This window comes from Filicampus tigris, chromosome 12, assembly GCF_054856515.1.
Source record: "Filicampus tigris isolate MCC_2025a chromosome 12, RoL_Ftig_1.0, whole genome shotgun sequence".
In the NCBI taxonomy this organism is placed as follows: Eukaryota; Metazoa; Chordata; class Actinopteri; order Syngnathiformes; family Syngnathidae; genus Filicampus; species Filicampus tigris.
Window position 1 is genome coordinate 21,798,844 of NC_141228.1, and position 22,732 is coordinate 21,821,575.

The 22,732-nt window shown below is 44.8% G+C and overlaps 1 protein-coding gene across 4 annotated transcripts; it reads right to left on the reverse strand.

The window, feature by feature from the left end:
* Positions 1–31: 31 nt before the first annotated feature.
* LOC147139147 (cyclin-dependent kinase-like 5) lies at positions 32–22,259 on the reverse strand. 4 transcript variants are annotated; one of them, XM_086046419.1, is made up of 18 exons: positions 22,117–22,259; positions 19,874–20,057; positions 16,668–16,702; positions 11,178–11,223; positions 10,492–10,628; positions 10,277–10,397; positions 8,969–9,028; positions 7,752–7,842; positions 6,679–6,868; positions 5,667–5,747; positions 5,441–5,604; positions 4,321–5,317; positions 3,405–3,500; positions 2,868–2,976; positions 2,226–2,331; positions 2,038–2,143; positions 1,016–1,156; positions 32–521 (listed from the first exon to the last, which is right to left on the reverse strand). In XM_086046419.1, exons 2-18 carry the CDS (start codon positions 19,908–19,910, stop codon positions 189–191), a joined length of 2,850 nt encoding a protein of 949 aa, XP_085902545.1. In that variant the 5' UTR covers positions 19,911–20,057; positions 22,117–22,259; the 3' UTR covers positions 32–188. The 4 variants fall into 4 exon arrangements, with proteins under 4 accessions (XP_085902545.1, XP_085902544.1, XP_085902547.1 ...); XM_086046418.1 differs by having other exon boundaries at positions 2,226–2,349; XM_086046421.1 differs by lacking the exon at positions 3,405–3,500.
* Positions 22,260–22,732: the final 473 nt, after the last annotated feature.

Genomic DNA, 22,732 nt, shown 5'->3' on the forward strand with positions numbered 1-22,732 from the left:
TCTGTTATGTACTGTATGTATGTGTACGAACGTGTACACGGTTGTGTTTCCATCAATTTGAGCGTGTATATAAAGTGTATATGTCTGCACATATATGTGTTTGTGTGTGTGGCGGGAGGTGAAGGGAAGTGTTGGGGAGTCCACGCCAGAGGCGTGAGTGAGTTCAGTACTTCCTTTGTGGTCTTTGCTCACAGCGCCGTCTCTTTCAGGTCGTTGAGGTTGGCCATGCGGGACCTGGAGGGGCGCCCAAAGCCATGCCCGTTCTGGCCCCCTTTGACGGCCATCTGCTCGGGGTACGGGTTGCCGGCGTGCCAGCCGGGCTCCAGCGGCGGGTAGGCCGACTGCCTGCTCTTCATCTGGGGCGTGTTGACCCCCGAGTGGCCGCGGCCGTCGGAGAAGGCCCCCTGTGGGGCGGAGGCGGGGCTGGGCAGCGGCTGGTAGCGCATGTCGGACGCCGCCGTCTGATTGGACGAGGATGAGGAGAGGTGCAGGAGTTTGCGCAGCGACTTGAGCGGTTGGCTCTGGGAGGACAAAATAAAAGGTGTGACAAGGGATCTTTCACAATAAGAGTCTTGAAATAACAGTGGCGCCTGCCACCGGGCATTGTGCTTTTTAAAAATAAAATACTGCGAACCCCGAGCCATAACATTGTCTAATAGAAAAAAAGTGCTTTTCTGCCATCTTGCGGCATCTAAAGGCAACTGCAAAACGTTTTGGGTGGGCAGCAATTGCTTGAGTATTTTTGCGATTTGTGCAGGCTGGTTGATACTTATCAGAGATGCTCATTAATAAACATATCAGTGCAGTTTGCTACACGCGTGTGTGGCTCGTCGAAGTTTTGCTCCGACCAACCAATCAGAGGTCAGCAAAATGCTGATGTTATTCCGAGGCGAATTTGAAATCTGGTTCAAGAAACAGTCCTGTTACTAATATAGTGGACGTTACATGAGCTAGCACTACCGACTGAGGAGGTAACACAAGGTGAGAAGTTGAAATCTGATTGGACAAAAGATACCGGCGAGTGCGAGTCGGCCATTTTGTCGGCCCACTCCTTGTCCCGCTCGCGCTCCCGCTCTCGGCTCTTGTCGCGGCTGCGGTGGCGTCCGCTCTGGTGTGAGCGCGACGACTTCTGCAGGACCGCCTCCTCGCTGGGGACCTGGCGAACAAACACACGCAAAATTCTTCTCTCACCAAGCTCAGAACATCAAATCCATTTCCCCCATTGAAATGATTTGGTCCAGCCTCCCCAAAAAATGTTTTTTACATTTACATTTTTAATAAAGGAAACGAGCACAGTATAAAAACAAAGATAATGCAGATAAACTAGTTTCATAAAATCACTTTACATAAATGTATTTCCAATGGTAACATGACAAGCATCCAGAGCATCATCCTAGCAGCTTCGAGCTCTGACGAAGTGTGTGCGTGTGTGTGTCAGAAAATGAGAAGCTAAAAATACGCCAGGCTGCTTCCTGTTGGACAGATTGCATTTATTTGCCTCCGCGTCTTAACTTGACAACAAAACCGCAGCCAAAAAAGAAAAAGAGCCCCTCAAAGCCCCTTCCACACAGCTGTTCACGAGCTGTACATGTCTGACGTCACATTTCAAATTGCTGTGGCAATATCATGACATTTTCCACTTCTCGCCCGCATCAACCTTTTTGGGGGGCTTTCAACTACTCAGGGCATTTTTGCAATTGGCGGTAGGGCTTGGTGCCTATCTTTTACGAAAAGTGGGCATGCCCTGTATACTTTTAACCAGACTTTGCTTTTGCAAAATGTAAGAAAAACAGCACTCTATAATATTGTACTTTATAAAAACATACGGTAATGACATTGATTAAATATGGTATGAATGAAATGTTTTTTGCCACGTTTTTCTTCACTTCAATGGACGTGATGCTCATTCTGGTGTTTGCGCCTTGGCCACCAGGGAGCAGTACAATCCAGATAATCTGAGACGATCAAAAGGTACTAGTCGTTTCTTTGCAGAGGATAAAAAATCCATGCATGTGCAGGAGTGAGTACCCAACTCACCATCTGAGGCTTTTTCTTCTTCTTCTTTATTGCTCTGAAGAAACCTTGCTTCTCTTTCTCCTTGGACGGCTCGGCCGTATTCAGCACCACCGTGTCCGGGCCCGTCCTTGCGAGGGGGAAGTCAGCGCGTTAGCGCAGAGACGGCGCGACAGAGAAACGGGCTTTGACGCGGAGGACGGGGAGCTTACCAGGGGTCGAAGGCGGTCTGGCGTTTGGAGTGGTTGGCCAGGCTGCCGGCGTCGCCCGTCATGCCCGAGCCTCGCACCTGAGAACGGCCGTCGTGGAAGGAATTGTCTGGCCGAGGAGAAGGGACTGTTCAACAAACACCACAGAGACCATCACTTGCCTTTTAGGCACCGGCGCAACTCAAGAACACACGCATACTATGCAGTGATCCAAAGCATGCCACATCATATGCCCAGCATCCATGTAAAGAAAGATCTCAGGATCCAAAGCATACCGCAACATACACTAAGTCAAACACAGTTATCGATGGAAAGCGAATTTCATGATCCAAAGCATACCACGCCAGATGTCCAACAATCTATGGGAAAGAACATCTTGTGATCCAAAGCATACCACATCGTAGGTTCAATGTGGAAAGGAGCATCTCAGCATCCATGATCCAAAGCATACCTCTACGTACCTCCGATATCTATTCATGTAAAAGTGACATCTCACAATCCAATGCGTACCACATCATGTCTAGTAATCTACCTAGGTAGGGAGCATCTCACGATCCAAAGCACGCCGCATCATATGATCAACATCCCATTCTCTATTTAGGGAAGGGAACATGCCACGACCCAACGCATGTCCAATCAACCCACCTCTGTAGAAGCTTCCGACCTTGCGGGGCATGGACTCGCTGTAGATGTTGCGGTTCTCCTTGGACGAGGCGCCGCCATCTTCCGCCTGAGCCTCGTGATACAGGCCCACCTGAGACACAGACGCAGTCATCACACCGCGGTCCTTCCCCACCCCATCGCAATCACAACAACAACAACAACAACAATAATAATAATAATAATAATAATAAAAGCGAGTCTTTGTATATTGCTCGGATACGTGCGGACAATCGAAACAAGGCTTTAACTGTCACATTAGCGCAGCAGCAAAGCAGGCAAAGAATGCTGGCGGAGCGAGCTTTAACAACACAGAGTGACAGCGGGTGTGCACCAGGGAGAGCCATGGAGGGAGGGAGAAAAAGGGATGCGATTGAGAAAGAGGGAGAGATGAGGTGGGGGAGGGAGAGAGGAAGAGGGATGAGGGGAGGACGAGTGATGGAGAGAGAGTGAGAAAGAAAACAAGGGAGTTGGAGAGCAAAAGAGATGTGGAAAGAGGGAAGGAGAGAGAGAGAGATGGACCTCGCTTTTTTGCCTCTGGGTGTGAAAGTTGTCCCTGCTGGAGTCCCTGATTGGGGGTCTGATGTGGGGGGCCGCCTCAGTGGGGGCCTGATCACTCTGGACACAACACAACAGCCTGACGTCAACAACAGGAAGCGCACAGCATAACCACACGCAGCCGCACAACACAATGCGAAAGCCCGCAGGAGCGTATATTGCAGCGTTACGTCCTCCAGCTGCTCTACATCCTTTTGTCGTGCGTTGGCTCTCGGCGGGACCCGCTTTTTTCTGTAGTCGCAACTCGCGAGCCATTTTCGACAGAAGCCGGGAACAATAGGTCAAATATTTTTGTTCGGGAATAGCTTCTGAGAATATACGTCGTTCGTATCGTATTTTTAAATACAATCGCACGTGCTTACGTGTTCAAAGTGTTTTTCTCAGCAGCTTATTTAAACAATTGAGCATGAGCGTGGACAAAAATGAACATTTTGCATTGATCTCATTTTAGGATTCAGATTAAAGCGCCCGTACCGGATTGAACAGTCTGAAATATTATGCTATAAATACAGAAATTGCATTTTTGAAGTGAGAGGCCGTTTAAACGTCGCTGGGAGTCGCGTTTACTCTCCAAGCAATAACGTTTCCGATGCATGCCCGTCAAAATGTTGGCGCTGACTGAGTGTGCCTTCTTGTCCCGCGTGAAGATGTTTTTGCGCCGTCTGTAACCTTGAAATCTTGGTAAATTGGTCCCTAAGTGCGTTTCTTCTAAGTTTAAACGTTTTTAAAACATGTAGAGGCGGTAACACTTCAATTCTATTTTTTTTAATAAGTTCTCTACATCGCAGATTTTCACCAAACACGAGCGGGCCCGGAACGTATCCGCCATGATAAACGTGGGGTTCACCGTAGCTGATTTGACTGGAGAGAAGCGACTGACCCGGCTCATGTCCTCCTCCCGGGAGGCCGAGTGGCGGGGCAGAGTGCGGTGTTGCAGCTGCGGCGACAGCAGCTGCAAGCTGCTGGCCCGGGTGGGCACCCCCTGCCCCACCAGCAGCCCCTCGTCGCCCCCGTGAGTCCTCTGGTGGTCCCGCCGCACGTACATGGAGTGGCGGTGAGGCCGCTGCTGCGACGAGAAGGGACTGCTGTAGCCCTGAGCGTAGGGCTCGTGCGGGGCCGACAGAGAGTGGGCGTGGCTCCGCTCCCCGCCCCCGCCGCCGCCCTCGTTCGGGTCCGGGCCGTCCGGAGAGTCCTTGTGACGGACGGACGAGCGTCGGTAGGACGAGTCCAGGGTGTTGCTCTCGCGCTCGGTGCGCGTGCTCCCCCGACGGTCCGAGCGCCGCACCGCCGGGCTGCTGGGTGCCGTTAGGTCCAGGCAGCTGGACGGGAAGTAGCGGCCGGCGGGCTCGTCGGCGTACAGGTGCACGTCGTTCAGGTTGCCCACCGATTTGGCGTCGCTGAGCGTGCCGTAGCTCTTGGACAGGTTCAAGTAGGAGAACTTGGGCGCGGGGGCCTCCATGTAGCTGTGGCGACCGTGCTTCTCCGCCGACTGCAGGGTGCTGGTCTTGCCCTCCACGAAGGAGTGGCGGTGCTGCTGCGAGCGGAAGTTGGACTTGAGGTACTTGGCCCCGGGGCCGTCGGAGCCCTTGGGGCCCGGGCTGACGTCGAAGTCGCCCTTGTTGGCCTCGGCGGGGCTGAGCAGGTGGGGCAGGTCCACGCCGCACGAGGCCGAGTGGTTGAACATCTGCGACGGATAGCTCTTGGGGTGCAGCGTAGGGCTCAGGTTGATTGGCGCCGGCAGGTTGCCGTTGAGGAATCCGCCGCCGCCGCCGCTCTCGCCACTGTTGCTGTTGGGGTGGAGGTCCTCGTGGCGCGGCAAGCTGGAGCAGTCGCGCGTGCTGGAGCGATGGCTGCCTGAGCTCTTCAGGCCGTGACTCCTGGCCAGGGAACAAAGACAGTAAGTTGTCGGAAAATTAAAAGTAAGTCAGTAAAAATACTACAGTTTTTGTTTTTTTTGCCACTCGATGGGTGGGAAAAGGAGGCGTTACTTTGAACCTGACCTGCTGGGGGTGGTGTCACCATGGTGGGGCTTTCTCTTGGACGAGCGCACGGGCGTAGGCGTGGGGGGCCCGGGCCGCTCCACCAGCCTCAGGGTCTGGAAGGCGTGGTGGTTGAGGCCCTGCTCTGTCAGGAAGCGCTCGGCAGGGTTGAGTAAGAGAAGACTCTGGAATGCACACAGGCAATAGTTGCGCTCTTCTGACTCACCGCTCTGATCATACAAAGTACCTTCAACAGGTCCAGCAGGGCTCCGCCGATGATTCCCAGGTATCGGCGCTCCAATGTTTGTGGGTGGTTTACAGTAGGAAACTAAAAGAAAATGAGACGAGATATACCGTATACCAGTGTTGTAACTGATTCGCACCAGTACAATGAAATCCGTATCACGATACTGGCCCTGTACTGTGCCACGTTGCTAGTGGAGTGGCAATTTGACGACACATTCATCTTAAATTAAAAAAATAAAATAAAATAGGGCTGCAGCTATCGGACATTTTAGTATTTGCATATCTTTCTTAAAATTCTATTGAATGATCCGGTGATTGGATAAAACAATTATGAAGACACACGCATAAATAAGTCATTTCTCTTATTAAACCACCAGCTAGTTTTCTTCTTAGGTAATCAACATTTTTTTTTATCAAATTTAAACTAAATATAAATAAACTGTGCACATCACATTAGCGCTCTTGCTAGCTAAAAACGCACATTTGAGTGGGTTTGGTTTGTTAAAAAAAACGATGACAGGAGCATGCCGTCTATAAACGGTTACCGAGGCAGAACAAAAATCATTTGTTTTTTTATTTATATACAGTATATTATATATATTATATATATATTTTAATATATATTTATATATTTTTTTAAAATCGAGGAACCGAAATTACTCGTATCACCCTTAAAAAAATATATATCATGTATATATCGGTATAGTCCAGTATACCTATCAGGGATTGACAAAGGGGAGCAATTTGCAAAGTGATTATTATGCATCCCTTAGGCGTGGGCATGTAAGAGGAAAGGGAAGGCGAACCCGGCTTCCAGGACACATGATACACCATGAGTCACTGCGATGCAATCAGTCACGGCACAGCCAGAGGAAGAACTCTTTTTTTTTTTTTTTTTTTTTTGAAATAAAAGCAGCAGAGTGTGTCAAGAGCAAGACGGAGAGAAGAGGTGATGGAAGACGGAGGCGAGACGGCATGTGCGTTTTCTATTTTTTTTTCGTTTTTTTATTCACCCGCAGTCCATGGAAGCGAGGGTTGCTGTAGAAGAGCTTCATCTGCTCCGGCGGAAGAGGCCCCAGAACCTTCTGGATGGTGAAGAGCTGGTCGATTTCGCTCTCGCCCGGGAAGAGAGGCTGTCCGTCGCTCAGCTCTCCCAGGATGCAGCCCACCGACCACATGTCCACCGCCTTGCCGTAAGGAGCCCTGGAAACATGACACAGGAAGTAGCACCCGCTGAACAGTGAATAGTATCAATATCAATATCAGTACACCGGGTACGATACTGGCCCTGGAATAGTTGGCTTTTGTTTGACAACAAATCTTGCAGTATCTAAAGCATACGGCTTGTTGAGTGGCCATTTGTTGGGTCAGCCATCAAAAAAAAATATCAAGACTGATATCGGTTATACTGTGCCCTTGCTGTATTTACTTGGTATTGGATTGATGGATCGATACCAGATCTTGCAGTATGACACACCTCTATTTAAGTGACAATATGGGAATGCATACTTTATATAATCAGTCAAAAAATATGCATTGGTATCAGCGATACCGGTCTTGTATTTACTTGGTATCAGATAGACGGATCGGCAATACCGTCCCTTTCATCGGCTCGATGCCAAGAGACCCAATCTCGGAAGTAAGGCGCATCACTAGTTAAGTGGCTATTTGAGAACAAATACACCATCAGTATTGAAAAAATATATCAGAATTGGTATCGGCGAAACTTGCTCTGTAGTTGCTTCGTATCAGGTCAATGCTAAATATTGCAGTATCGCACACCGCTAGTAAAGTGAAATTTAATGATGCATCCACCGTAATTAGCAAAAAATATAAGTATTGGCCATACTAAACCACTGTAAATTATTTAAAGGATATCAGATCCATATCAAATCTTGTGATATTGCCCAACAGTAATCGAGTGGCAATTCGATGATGCATTCACACATGATGGATGGAGCCAATTGGAAAAACCAGAACCACTGAACTGCGGGGCAGAGGTGCTAACACGCTAATGGAGAGTGTTTTTTCTCTCTCTCTATTACAGTGGCTAAATGCTTTTATGAGTACTTCCTGACGGACATACCCAAGCAGGAGCTCCGGAGAGCGGTACCACCTCGTGGCCACATACTCGGTGTAGTTGGCGTCCGTTCCCTCGGAGAGATTACGTGCGAAGCCTGGCAAGAGAAGACAAGATGAGGAGAGATAGTGGCGACCAGTCCGGAACACAGTGTCCTCATTAAAAAGATAAAATGGGTCAGTGCATAAGGAGAGACACAGTATAGGACTGGGCAAGTCTGCCATTTTAATCGATGAGTTCAGGTTTGTCGCAGTGAACGCCGCAAACACATTATTGAACGGAATTTGTGCATTTGTCTATTATTATTTGCATATTTTTTTGTTGTCCGTTAACCTCACTGTTTTCATGCTCAGGCCATTCCAAGTGCAAAATAGTGCTTTGGTGCCATCTTCATGCCAAGCAACTATGTCCAATTGAGGGAGGGAGATTCTTTTAGTCTGGTCATAGCCTTGTCTAATTGAAAAAATAAAAAAGTGTTTTGCTGCCCTCTTGTGGTATCTATAGGCAAAGATCTAACACATTGCTAACAAGTTTAATTTGATGAATGAAAATATAAAAACTGTTTCAGCACTTGCTTGGCATCAGGAGAAAGCAAGGAAATCACAGAAGGAAAAAAAAAAGAACTTTGTGATATAAACAAAGGATGAAAAAGTCTATTAAAATCAGATGTCCAATTTTTGAGGCAAACAAAATGGAAGATCTGATTTCAAGGGCATATCACTCGGCCCTAGTACCCGCTATAAACTGGCATCTGCTTGGCCTATATGTGTTCCATGGCCAACACGGCCTCCCGTCTCTCACAGCAGATTGCCCGCATGATGTTTTCCGTCCCCCGTATCCCCTGGTTCGGTTGCCAGATTGGATCGAAGCAGCGACATTAGCATGCCGTGTTGCAACATGCTTCATGAAGTCAAGCGTATGGATAACCGTCTGAGCGTTTATTCGAAAGCCTTGATTTCCAGCTCAGGGTCCAGGTACTAGTATGCTCTCACCATTGCCTTACTACGGAGGACAAAGAGTGTACCTGTACATGGACCTTCAACCGGATCTGAAGAATGTGCAATAAATTCTCAAACGGCTTGCCACAGAAGCAAGCATAAGAAGTGAGAGAGCGGGGCCGCACGTGGATCTTGGTAGATGACCGGATGCGCTGGTTTCATCCAAATATAGCTCCGGTGCTAAAATAATACTCCAGTTGTATCGCAGCTTGACTGGCAGCTCACCAAAATCGCACAACTTGAGGATGTCATCGGAGCTGATGAGAAGGTTCTCCGGCTTGATGTCTGAAGAATGAGCAGACAACATGGAACGTAAATTAGGACTAACATACTGTAAATCGGCAAAAGTTGTTCGGGTTACAAAAAGACCATTGTAAATCCCGCAAAAATTGCGCAAGTTAAAGTAAGACTACCGTCCGCCCCCGTAAAAGTTGTGCAGGTTAAATCACAAGTGTTTTTTTTTTTTTAATTCATTTTAATTCAATAACAGGTTTGCTGTATTTACTTTATTGAAGCATTCTACACCGTTTGATGGATTGCTTGATGCATGCCATCTATTTTTACAACTTCAGTGTGTCCAAATGCCCTTAGAGATGACAGCTAAAAAGATCCAGCAATTAAAGAAACATGACAATTCGCAGATTGCAAAGTGGGAAAAAAGCATGACTTATTCATAAAGGACAAACCCAAGGAAGCAGAAGGAGTCGTATGAGAGCGCGGGGAGATCCCAGCGGCCATTTGGACGGCCGAGTGCCATCTGGCTTGCTGCTCGTCCACCAAAAGCTCACCAAGTGTAACGTTTTTCCTTTCTTTTATTTATTTTTTTAAATGTGTGACTAAAAGCCATGGTGGGAAGTAACCAAATACAAATATTTGGTTTCTAAAAATAGGTATTACAATGGATATATAATTGACGGTAAAAATTCAGTTTTATTTTTTATTTTTGTGCTTACATACTGTACATTTAAGAGTGTGTAGTTTTTTTTAAATTAAGTACCGGAGTTGAATCAGTGCATGTCTTGCATGTAAATCCCACAAAAATTGCACAGGTTAAAATACGACAACTTTAAATTCTCCAAAAGTTGCGCAAGTTGAAAGTGGGCCACCATATATCTCATAAAAGTTGTGCACGTTCAAATAAGATGAATGTAAATCTTCAAAAAGTCACACAAGTTAAAATAGGTTACAGTAAATCTCTGAAAACTTGCAGAGTTTAAAATAACAATGCCATAAATCCCCCAGAAATTGTACACAATAAAATCCCACAAAGATTGCACAGGTTAATTCTGCAGAAGTTGCAGACCTGACCACTTTAAATGCCTTAAAAGGTGCAAAAAGTGCAAAATAAAACTACCATAAATACCTCAAACGTTGCACAGATTAAATTAGGAACGGGAAAAAAAATCTCCCAGAAATTGCACAGGTTAAAATAAGCCTTTTTTTTTTTTTTTTTGCTTTCACCGGAGTCTTATTTTACTCACTTTTTGAAACCTCTGATGAAATGTGATCAAGTAGATTATATGAGAGCCTTACCCCGGTGAACGATGTCATGCTTGTGACACCAGTGGATGGCCTTGATCAGCTGGTAGATGTAGCTCCGAGCCTTCTCGGCCTGTACGCCGTTGGGCAGCTCCTCCAGCAGCTCCAGCATGTTCTAGAGCGCCAACAGGAAAGAAAAAAAAAAAAAACACCTTGATGAAAACAAAAGGAGTTGAGGTTTGCCAATGCCTGGAAGGAAGGCGGCCCACCTTCTCCACGTACTCAAAGACCAAGTAGAGCTTCCCTCGCCGCCGGAACGCCTCTTTGAGCTCCACGATGTTCTCCTGCTTGAGCGTGCGCAGCATCTTGAGCTCCCGCAGTGTCGTTTCTTTGACTTCCTCATTTTCTGAGTAAAAAGCCAATCCCTCAAAAATTGGGCAGGCTCAAATAGGTAGACCGTATTTTTCGGACTATAAGCCGCTACGTTTTCCCTAGGTTTTGAACCAAGCGGCTTATATAAAGGCGCAGCTATTCTGTGGATTTTTCTCCCACCACTAGGGGCGGTCTAACCGGAATTACAATACAATACAATACAATTGCCATTAACGGGATGCGACTGCAGGTGGAGGAGTTCAACAGACGAGGGCGCTATGCACTAGGTTATGAATTACATGGTATGCGGAAGTAGAGCTGACAAACTGGAGCGGCAGCGGGCAGTGAAATGAAGATAAGTGGTTTATTTTCTCTTGGTTCTGTTCTGTTATAATCAGCAAAGTTGCTGCCGTGTTAAAAGGAAGGCACTGTTAGGAAAGAATATATTCAGGTACATACATGTATATGTACAGTTCAAAATCGTTCTGTAAATATGTATACTAAATATAGTAATAATATAAAGGTGCAGCTTCTACTTCGAAAATACGGTAAGTAAAATTAGTAGCTAAAAAAGTCATCTTACCTTCGCTGTCTTTGAATTTTTTTATCGCTACAATTTCGTTGGTGTCCTGCAAGAAAATCACAGAATATAGTCATAAAGTTAGTGTAGTGTTCCCTCTCTATTACGTATCTTCCAAGGGTGAGTACTGCGGACAACAGTTTAAACCTAGAACAAATCAATTTACTTTTGCGTTATCACTGAAAGTCCAAATTAAATTTGTGGCAAACCACCATGAGTCACACCTCTAATTAAAGGTCTTGTTGGAGGCTTTCTAAATGCGTAACTATTTTGTCAATGCACAGTAATATGATGACACAACAATCGAAAAACATGTTTTGATTCATCACAAGCTCATTGAAATTATGACAAATGACACAATTTGTGAATTAATTACTGTACGCTGGGACAATCCGAAGGTCAAAACAGCAACGGTGAGTGTGTTACACACGATTTGTGCTTATTAAAGCTTTCTGCCCTATTCCTATCTTAGGGGTAATTCACCATTTACTTTGAACTGTAATGCGGTTCCTTCATGCTCATTTTCTGCTTTGCCGGGACAATTTCAATCACCACTTTTAGTTCAATTTTGTCATAAGTTTTTTTTTTTTTTTGTAAAGACTCTCGCTCATCTTTTCATGGCCTACTTGTGAGGCCCGCTGGCATTTGTGCTTGGAGCTGTGCTGAGGGCAGCAACATGGTGGAAAAGGAGCGATGACAGCCTATAAAAACTGACCTGCGAAATAAATGATCATTACTGCGAGTGTTTAAAAGAATTGACGATGATCACATGTTTATACACATATAGTCTCCACATCGGTTGAGGGCATGCGGCCAGTACTAACTTAACACTCTTTGGCAGACTTGCTGTGTCTTTGAGACTTTTTTGTGTAGCTACTCATCAAAGACATGCCTCCCAAAAAACCTGGCATCATGGGTTGAATTTAAATAAATACATAAACCAAAAAATCCGAATTGGGCATCATGGTGTGCAGTGTGAATGTCGCCGATTACTGTTGGCTAAAATGCGACAAGAGAGAGGAGAGGGGTAAACATAGCTGTGCTCACTATTGATTTAAGCGCAGAGTGCAGGAATGCACCTGAATGGGCTTATCGCTTCACGGGTAAAACATTGACAGCGTCCAGGCTCCGACTCCTCTCAGTAATCTTCGAAAGAACCTGAAAATGTATGCCTTTTTTTAATTGGTCACATTAGGCCATTTTATAATGTTAATGATGAGAATGAGCATGATCATGTCGACTATGTCTACATTTTTGAATCATTTTTGTTGACGTGCCGTTTCAATTTACTTTATGCAACACCTTCTTTTCGACTGGCACTTCACACATTCAGCGGTGCACTATCAGAAAAAAAGCGGTTGTGTAGGCGTCCATTTTTGTTCTCCGAGGTACAACTTTTTCTGATGTACTGTACACTACAGCTTTTGCAACTGACCCCCCGAGGTACAAATAAGTATTGTTTATGGTTAGAAAAGGAACCTTTATGGTCTAAACTGGCATATGGACCATGTTTGTATTTTTTGGTTTACCTACAAGTAAGGGTACGAACAAGTTGAAAGAGCCCACTGTTGTACGGAATACAGTATAAAGAAATAACCAGTAGTGGTTAGCCAGACCAGGGATGGGCAAATTAATGCATTTTAAATGAACTGTCAACGGTTCTAGTGAAAAACAAAAACAAAAACAAACAATTTGCTGTTGTTTGTGTAACTTTTGTACTTGTTGTTTGTTCTTGGGTTCCCTGGATGCATTGTGGCATGCAACGCTGACCCTTTTTTACCCTCTTTAATGTGTGTTTACGTTACAGGTATTAAAGACTATGACAACGAATGTATGTCTTAATTCACTGTTGCATAACATTTAATTTTCATGTTGTTGTATCCATCAACTTTGAAGGGATTCTAAAATGACACAAAACCATCATGGCTGACATCATCTCTGTAGTTTTCTTCAATGAAGATGAACAGGTGGAAGTGCAACTACAGCAAGTGATGCCTGCCACCTGGTGGCGAATGATGTTATCACAACTTAAAACTCACGAGGTGTGGTAGGGGAAGCATTTTTATAAAGTTGCCGAGACCAGACCTGGACAGTATCCTAAAAAGTGTCCCAATATACCCTGCACGATGCCTGCTTGATTGTTTCCTGCAGTGCAGTTGAACCCTGCTTCGCCCACGCGAGGAAAAGCTACTGCTCACTTAAGATGTCAAGTTTTGATCCGCACTCGTCTATTTGTCGTGTCCGACGACTTCGCCCGCGGTTGGCTGGCGCTGACCCTCGCATTTAAACGCAGGCATCAAATCAGCTTGTGATCTGCGGGAACATCAAGTTCAGTCGTAATCCTCTCTCCACACTCCTCAGCTTAACCTACAGTGTGGACCGAACGCCATTATCGATTCACTCAGCACAAGCGCGGTTGTCTTATTTGGGGCCAAATCGCAGCGATTTCACGATCAGATCTTGTTTCTGGGAGGAGGCTCACAATTGCTGGTGGAGATACGGTTATGTATGTGATTCTCCTTTCAAATAAGAATGTGCTACAATACAATTGGTTGACATTAGATGAGTTTCTCAATTACTCCGATGTTATCAACGTGTTCAATACTAAACACCTGCTTCTGTTATGCGCTCTTGCCCTCACTGCAGATAGTAGGAGAATCCGTTAAGTGCATGCAATTACTTCCAAAGTGTGAATTAGCTGATTGCGTAATGATCAAAGAATCCATTTAGCTGTTTTAGAAGATGACGCCCGCCACCATGGAGTGAGTCAGCGTGAACATCTGATGTTGATCACAGACAGCTCCCGTCTTTTATTTTCGGACTCTTCTGGCTTGCGTAACGCGGACAATGCAATTCGTTTCTTTCCCAATCCAACTACACAGCGGCCGTCGACCGGTGGGAAAGGAAAAATGTCAAATAATCTGTCCGCCCCCTTTTTGAAGGGAGCGGTTATTTATGTAGGCCTGTGAGGAGAAAGTGGGACAGGAGAGGAAAAGGGGGACTTAAATGGGTCACCTTGACTTGGAGCGCTTGAGCAGAAATGCTCGACTAAGTTGGAAGTGAGAATGTTCACCTCTAAATCTTAAAGTGACCTAAATCTGTCCCAAAAAAAACCATCTATGGTATGCCAATATGTGCAATACTAATGCTAGTAAACACTAGGAATAACCAATAGTTGTCTTTGTAGTTTATTCCTTGCAAAAGCGGGGGGAGAAATTGCAAAGAGCAGCTCACGTGGAGTGCAATGTACAGGGTCTTCCGAACAAATATGGACAAAATTACAATAAATATTTAATAAAGTACAAAAACAATTGGTTGGACGATTCCACTGATGACGTACAAAGTCAAATTCCTGTAACTGCACCTGTATCCAGATGCTCGCCAAAATGCAATGCCTCCTTCCTGGCTGTGATTATTTCACCTAATCTTCAGTGCCGCTTGTAGTAAACAATCATTCACCCGGGCTGGTTCCGTTTCCACATTAGCGAGCGCTGGCTGGCTGTCAGTGGGATTTGTTAAGGGCTTAAAATAAACAATAAAAGGGCAGCCGGTGCGCCGAGCCCACTCACCGTCAACGCCAAAGTATCGCCAAATGTGACAGAAAGCCGGTGTATGTAACCTCCTCAACATCTTGTTTCGAGCTGCTTTTAATAGGCTAGCTATGTTCCTAGATAGTGACATGAGCGTGCATTCATAAATACAGTGGCACAAATTGATTTGAAATCATCTTTCCCAATTGAAATGAATGAAAATGCCATTAATCCAGTCGAGCCCCTTAAACCCCCACCCTTTTATTTTTTTATAAATAAAACAGCAGCGTACAATGTTCTATTTTCTAAGAGTAAACAATAACAACACAATAAAATATAATTTAAAAAAAAACAAAAAAACAACAACTGTTTTTCAAAACTTCAAACGTGCCGGTAACTCCAGGTCAGACACATAAAGGTTCCACAGTGTTACTAATCCTGCTAGTGCTGACATGATCAAACAACAAACAAAGTGAAACGGGCACACGTCACAGGGGTCTACATAAACGCTTTGATGCACCACCAACACAAATACGGCGGTAGAATCCTTTCACGCTGCCTGAAAACATGCATTTTTACAACTTTTCTCCATGTCGCCGTTCTGTCGAAACGTTCCACTATTCTATTTATGGCCTCATTCATTTCGTCTACTAAACACATGTATTGTACTTTTAATTTGGGGGGGTGGGCGTGAACGACGAGCAGCTGCGAGCCATCAAGCGCCATTTTCTGCAGCCGGCACGCTTCCCCGTGCCACGTTTGGTGGGCGCACGCATCGGCGAGACCGCGTGCGGGCCCATTCACTCCAACAATACGATAGTTTCCACATGGCAACGGTCCACATTGATCAGCGGCCAGAGTTTGTCTGCCTGCTGTGCCACCACGCGTCACGCCACGCATTTAGCCTCATCAAAAGGTACGGACGGCATCTATTAGTGACTTTCCCGCAGAGTGAGAGCGGCGCAGAGAGAGGCTCCTTCTTGCCATTCCGCTGTGGGATGCCAGACACAGAAAATAAACAAAATGACGCTGAATGAAAGCATTCCTGTCTTGCGAGGTAGTATGAGAAGCCCCTTTCACGCAGCCTGTAAAAGCTGTCGTTTTTCAATGAATAAAAAATGTCAATAAATTGCCAACAAGGAGTGCTGGGTTAAAGTCGACCTGGCAATTTTTCGTATTAGGGGATATTATCAGAACCCCCTTTAAAGGGGAAGTCGACCCAAAAATGTTCTGCTTGATAAATTTGTTCTATGTTCTAAAGGGGATGTCATTTTCAGTGGACAGCAAGTGACAAAATGTCCGCCCCCTGAGATGGACAAAAATGAGTGGATTTTACTACTTAACTCATGTTCCACAAACACAATATCCATCAGAATGCCGTGTTTAGAGCATGTTATTGTAAAATATTTTGGGGGGCTTTAACCTTTCAACACTTCCTGTAAAATCTGATACAATCGTCGAACTTTGGAGCTAGCATGATAAGCATGTTTCACAGTACAATTTTGCCAATTTTCTCCAGCTCAGAATGGGGCTACAAAGTCATAATCACACTTTGCATAATGACTGGTTGCCATTGTGATTGACTGTCCGATGGCAGATGGAGGCTGAATCTTCATCAGCTAATCAATGAACAGCTAAGCACTGTCACATCCCAAGCGTCTGGCGAGCTATCAAAGTGGAGGTCACTACTGTAAAGATGCAAGAACAAGAAAAAAAAAAAAAAAAAACACAGCGAGCATGTTTACTGCAAATCTGTTGTTAGTGGGAGGCAGCCTATTTCTCTTTGCTTTTTTTTTTTTTCCCTCCCCTTCCTCCGTGTTCTGGTGTCAACGCTCAGCTCGTCCTTTTCCTTAAATGGAGCGAGATGACAAGACGAGAGGCGGCAGTGTGGGTCGCTAAGCCACTTACTGCCGCTCGATACGTGCTACGATACTTTAGGTTTGATGCTCTTGCTTGATCTTACCTTGTGTCTGCACTTGAGAACAACTCCATAGGCGCCTACAAGGAAGGAAAGAAGGGCATAAAAGAATTGGAGGAGATTTTCTGCCCCTCACCCCATGAAATTTCTAATATTCCACACGCAAAATAACATATGTTTATATATGAGGACGTTCACAGTAGTTTGGTCATCTGGAAACCGACCAATTACGCACGACGTATTATATTCATCAAGTGCGTTTTTCAATAGGTAGGCGTGAAAGAGGCGCTCGCCCAGCTTTTTGGTGAATTTCAAGTTTGTAAACCACTGTCAGATGCCTGTGGATAGCGATGTTGCATTGCTTTGGATTTGAGCTGAGCGCAGATTTTGAGAAGAAGATGAAGATTAGTGGGGAATCTCAGTTTGGATGCCTTGCACTGGAACAGACTCTGTATACGCATGGTGCAAACGGAGTACGTGTTGTGGTAGGTAGTATAAAGTGTGGGTTACGAACGTGAGAAAAGATTCAAAGTCGGTGGAGTGAATAGCAAACGCCATGTAAAAAAAATCCCACTGATGTTCAACTCGAGTCATGTGGTGAGTCAACGTTGCTGGCAGCATATTTTGGGGGTGTGTATCTGTCAATAAAAGATTCTTTTGCAATCGCAAGCCCTTTCTCAGTCTTGTTTCACAAAAATGCTCTGTTTTCTCAGCTTTTTGGTCAGGAACCAGTGTTATGGGTTAAACCAACCCATGTTCTACTGCTTATTACTAAAGAACAGAAAAGGCGGGAAAGAAACTTTTGTTCTGGTGAAGGAGTCGAAACTTTTTTTTTTTTTTTAAGTTCGGTACCAGTTACTATGAAAGTGTTTCTTTTTTTTATTTTAGCTATGTTTGTCTTGACCAGTTAGCATCGCACCTATCACACCTAGCATGTGCGCTCGAGCAAAAACTCTAACATTAGCATTGATTTGCCACTCTGTGCCTGTAATTATTGTAGTACTACAATTAAATTCATATCTAAATAGGAATGTGCAGTGGAATTCCTTGCCGCGATGCTTAAAGAAACATCTTCATTTGTCGGCCAATCGGACGGCAGTGACGTCACGGCCCTCCCTGACCTGTGTTCTACAACCAGGTTGGATGAGATTCTGAGGAACAGTTCCATTGTTTGGAAATGCGACCACATAGGTGGCACCAGGCTGTTTCGGGGTAGAACCAGTACAATGGAAAAGGGGCAAAAGTGGAAGGAGTGCATCTACTTGTAATATTTGGACCATTGTATGAAGGTTACACATAATGGAGCAGCAAAGTCTTCATATTGTTCGATGGATACTTTTCTCAAAGGCGCTTGCTTACACTGTGCAGGTGTACCTAATGCTGCGGCCAGCGAGGGGATGTGAAAGTGTTCTCCCTTGCTACCGCTGGTGTTGTTGTCATGCCAACAGAGTCTGGCAAAAAAAAAAAAAAAAAGACATTTTTCTCATACAACTGCAAGCATCTCCTCAACGATGACGCGGCAAAAGCACATTATGCCAACACATTTTGTCAAGGAGACGAGAGAAAGATTTACAGCAGTCTTATCTGAACGAATGCAACTTTTGGAGGATTTACAGTAAATCACACACATTTTCGTGAGGTTGTGGTCTTCTTTTTTTTTTTTTTTTTTTTTTAATGTGTTGTGTTTGGGGGATTTCTGGTGGTATTACTTTAACCCGTACAACTTTTGAGGAATTAACGGTACATTCTACTCGCTCAAGTTGTGGGGATTTATGGAAGTATGATCATTCAAACCGGCACAGCTTTTGGGGGGTTCGTGGCAGTCTCCATTTTTTCAGCATGCTACTATCAAAGTCTTAAAGGGCTATTTAATGAAAGCATCTCGCACCACAAAAGGGACAGGTGGCTAAGGAAGTAGGACACGAGCACTGGCCAGTTAGTGTGACGTTATCGGCCCTGGCAGTCCCTTGCTCAGTCCCCCGTGGGTGGGTTGCAGGGTGGCGGTTGGGGGCTTCAGGGCGGATTGTTGGAGCGAGCAGGCAAATGACGAGCTGCTCGCCACTTCTTCGCCAGCTCATCACTCACTCGACGTCTATAAATTGAGGATTGGCACCTTTTAAATTACCGTGACGCCACAAAATGGCAACGAGGTGGACTAATTCCCAAGCTTTGCTTCAGCACAGCTAAGAATTTTTGTCTGAGCAAAAACACTATTTCGAAAAGATAATTCTAAAAAAATAATACAAATGGTTTTTTTTTGTCTAATTTAGAAAAGTTGCAGCAGGAGTCTTAGGCAAGGTACAAACATAAAGACAATCAGACTGCTTTTGTCCCGATTTTGCACTTTTCTAACGTCAAATGCCCAACTATTTTATGTCTTATAACATTGTTCGATAAAATGATCCTTATGATTGAGATGTGTTATCTTACACATAATATCTCCTAATATCTTACTAGGGGAATGCGTCCAAATAAGCTCCAATCGGAAGCAACCTCAACAGATGGACAGTAACATAAAAGTTTCATGATCATTTCGAGGATTGGCCATGAACAAAAAAATGAAGTGCTGAAGGACAAATTTGAATGTCAATATCTTTCTTCAAATGGGCTCACAGAAGCTGCTTAATTATATAAGCAGTGAATAGTGCGCAAGGACGCGGCCGCGTGAGCCATCGACAACAATTGACTGACCTTAAGTCCACCGAGGAAAAATCTATGACCGCTCTGGACACAGTGCAGTGCTCTTTGCTGGACACACCGCACGGCAATGTTTGAATGCCAGAACCTTTTTTACACGCCATTCCTCATCCACTCCATGAACTGCGTCTTTATTCTAACGATGGCAACACACACTTTCTACTACACATACTCTGTTTATACCATACTTACAAATACTGTATTAGAGTGTGAGGTGCCTAAACTTGTTTGACCTCGATCGTGTTGGCATTCCTCTCCCTCATAATCAACCTGACAAGCCACGATTCACTCCATAATCATTGTCTTCAACTCAAAAGCTGTGCTGACCTCAAATCCAAAGTGATGAAACGCCACCATCTACAGGGATCTGTTAGTGATTACACTGGTTTACCAACTTGGATTTCAAACAAGCTGGTCGAGGAAAAACATACTTGACGAATATATTGGCTGGTGGCAGTAAATGGTTGGATTCCAGTTGCCTAATAAAAACTTCCATAGCAATGAATGAGTTAATAGAGGTCTATATATGAATAAAAAACTCCATGTGTTCTCACCTTCACCCACAATCCCAAGGACCTCAAATTTATTCATGACATCACCGATGTCACGGGTCTTCACGGAGTCAAAGGCTCACGGCGCTCGGGCAGAGGGGGGCGTGGCCAGCTGCGGGCTCCTGTCGAGTGCAGCTCCCCTCGCCGCATGGCCGTCATCCGCAACCCAAGCGTGATCATGTAAAACCTTGAAAGGGGGACACAGGATGGAAAATTTACTTTTCCATGACTTGCGCACAAATTCTGTATTTTGGTACCTTGAACCGTGCCCCAACTTGTGAGTTTTTTTGGGTTACGACACATCGCTTTGTCGATTTTTTTGCGAACCAAATTTTTAGGTAGGAAAGGGTTTCAGATACAGTGCGGCATGAGTGAAGTGGGAAAAAAAATAATTTAAAAAAACAATTTGACCAAGTATAATGCCCTCACATGCGGGCAAGGAAAGACAAAGTTGCCGATACACATTCAGCCATTAGGTGAACACTTTTACAGCAATACTTTTCCATGACTGTTAATTTAAATTCCCAAACCACCCAAAAATTTAGACTCAGACCACTGAGAGGAATGAGGTGCACAAAGCAAAAAATTGTAGTCGGTGCTCTTTTCAAACCACAGCATACATTTGAGTACACTTTTTCCTGTTTGAATTGCAACGGCAGCAACACAAACACACTTATCAATAAAATGAACAGCTGAGCCATCTGCAGGAGAACCAGACAACAAAAAATGCTTTAGTGCTAGTTATACAATATCTTAATAGAACAAAATCAAAGTTTCCATGTTGCATCAACAAAATAAATAAGCAATTCTAACAACCTGGCTGTCGGGAAACAACACTATCTAGTCTTCAGACGACTTGTAGTCGTGGGAGTTTTTAATGCTTATACGGTATCTTACATTGAGACTAAAGTGATCAAAGTCTCTCCTCGGGCAGTTTTTCGCATATTGACTCAGGCAAATCTCCATGCGCCGTTCTTAACTCCCATTCATCTTCTCTATCTTGTCGATGTGCCAATATAAACTCCACAGACCCCCACAAGGCTCCAAACACCTGAGCGTGGACGACCGCCTTTGTGTACTGATGAAGAGTCAACACAAGGAGCTTTCTGAGCCTTCCCCAAAACAAAAGAGGAATGGCATGGCTTGTGGATCATTGTGTGGATTCTCGGCGCTCTCGCTATCAACACAGTGACTCATGCGTGGTGAGGATAACGGGAGTCTGTGCGGGGAGCTGAAAATATACACTACTTTTAACCTTTCCCCCCCACAGCATCAATGCACTAATCCCAAGGTGAAATTGGCTAAAAAGGCGGATATTTCAGGGGGGCAAAACAACAACAAAAAAACTATTGGCATTTTGGGATAGGGGTTTGATTATATTTCCTTGATGGCATAAAGGGGAAAAACAGGTGAATTTTGCTTTTCTCTTTGGCTTTTTTGTGGGTTTTTTTTTTTTTTTGTGTAGCATCATTGTAGGTCTAAGTTTTCATCAATAACAAAACAGAGGCTTTTTCCCGAAAATTTTTATTTAATATTTTTGTAAGCCATTGTAACATTACATTAACAAGGAAAATATATTTCACGTTAATTAGAAATCTTACCAAAATAAAAGTTGACAAACAGCAGTTCTAAATTATTAAATTAATATGCACGGTACACGTACTTAAAAAGGAAGTTTGATCAGAATGCTGTGTTTAGACTACTGGGCCTGCATAGAACATATTCTGGAAAAAAAATAAGTTTGGGCAGACTTCCACTTTAAGAAATGCACTGTACTGGATTCAAAACGTTCGAGCCACTCTAAGATTATGGACAGACAATTATTAAGATGATATTCTTCGTCAACATGCTGTGTGCATGCAGAATAAACGTGTGGAAGGGTCAAACAATAAACATTTTTACTCAGGCAATCGGCAGGTCCCTAATGAAAGGACCCGCGAACCTCGGTTTGAGAAGCCTGGTCGGCGTAAGTGAGTGTGCGCATGCGTAGGCTTCAACTCCCACCTGAAAACACCCAACTAGTGCCACATAACAGCATCAACGAACGTCCTCGCGTGAAGCACATCACTAGAACGGGCCCCGTAGTGTTTTATAAGTAAAGAGAAAAAAATGTGGCTGATTGTGTGTTGGGGGTTTTCACGCTACGTAAACACCCCAAGCCGCGCCGTCAACACTCATCACCGCCTCCTCCTCCATCTCCACCTCCGCGTTCGCGTCGTCCCAACAAGACAAATAAAAGTACTCACTCGGTCAATATCTACGAGGTAAATGCTCAAAGTGGGGCCGTCCATCCACCCGCTGACGGAGGAGCTTTTTCCCTGGCAAGCGGGCAGCTTCCAATCCACCGACTGACTGGCTAAAGTGCGCTTTTGACAAGCTGCTAGCTACCCGTCGCCTAGACAACGTGTTTGAGTGGCGGCGCGGCGCGGCCAATTGTACCGACCGATGCGCTCACTCAGGTGACGCCCCCTGTGAAACGGACCAATCGGCGGACGCTCTCGTCGCCGCTGCGCTGGCGGTGTGTTTTGCGCGAGGTGGGATATTGTTGTTCTAATTTCTCAATTACATAATTCACAAGATCACACGCCGCGTTCCGGACAAGCACACGGGACGTTCAAGCCAAACGTTTACTTGGGAAAATTTCTATCTATCTATCTATCTATCTATCTATCTATCGGAGCAGCTCTTAATTCAAAGCATATTCAAAATCGATATCTATGGAAAAGGCACATCTCATGATCCAAAGCATACCACATCATATGTCCCACATCTATCTATCTGGAAAGGAACAGCTTGTGATCCAAAGTATATCACAACATATGTCAATCTATCTATGATCGTAGAACCAGAACCATCTCATCA

Excerpts from the sequence above, each read along its gene's own strand:
- LOC147139147 (XM_086046418.1), bottom strand. The coding sequence starts at position 19,910 with ATGAATAAATTTGAGGTCCTTGGGATTGTGGGTGAAG. Across the intron at positions 5,605-5,666 it reads CCCTGCTGGACCTGTTGAAG|AGTCTTCTCTTACTCAACCC; the intron begins GTACTTTGTATG and ends TGTGCATTCCAG. Across the intron at positions 1,157-2,037 it reads AGAAGAAAAAGCCTCAGATG|GTCCCCAGCGAGGAGGCGGT; the intron begins GTGAGTTGGGTA and ends TTTGTTCGCCAG.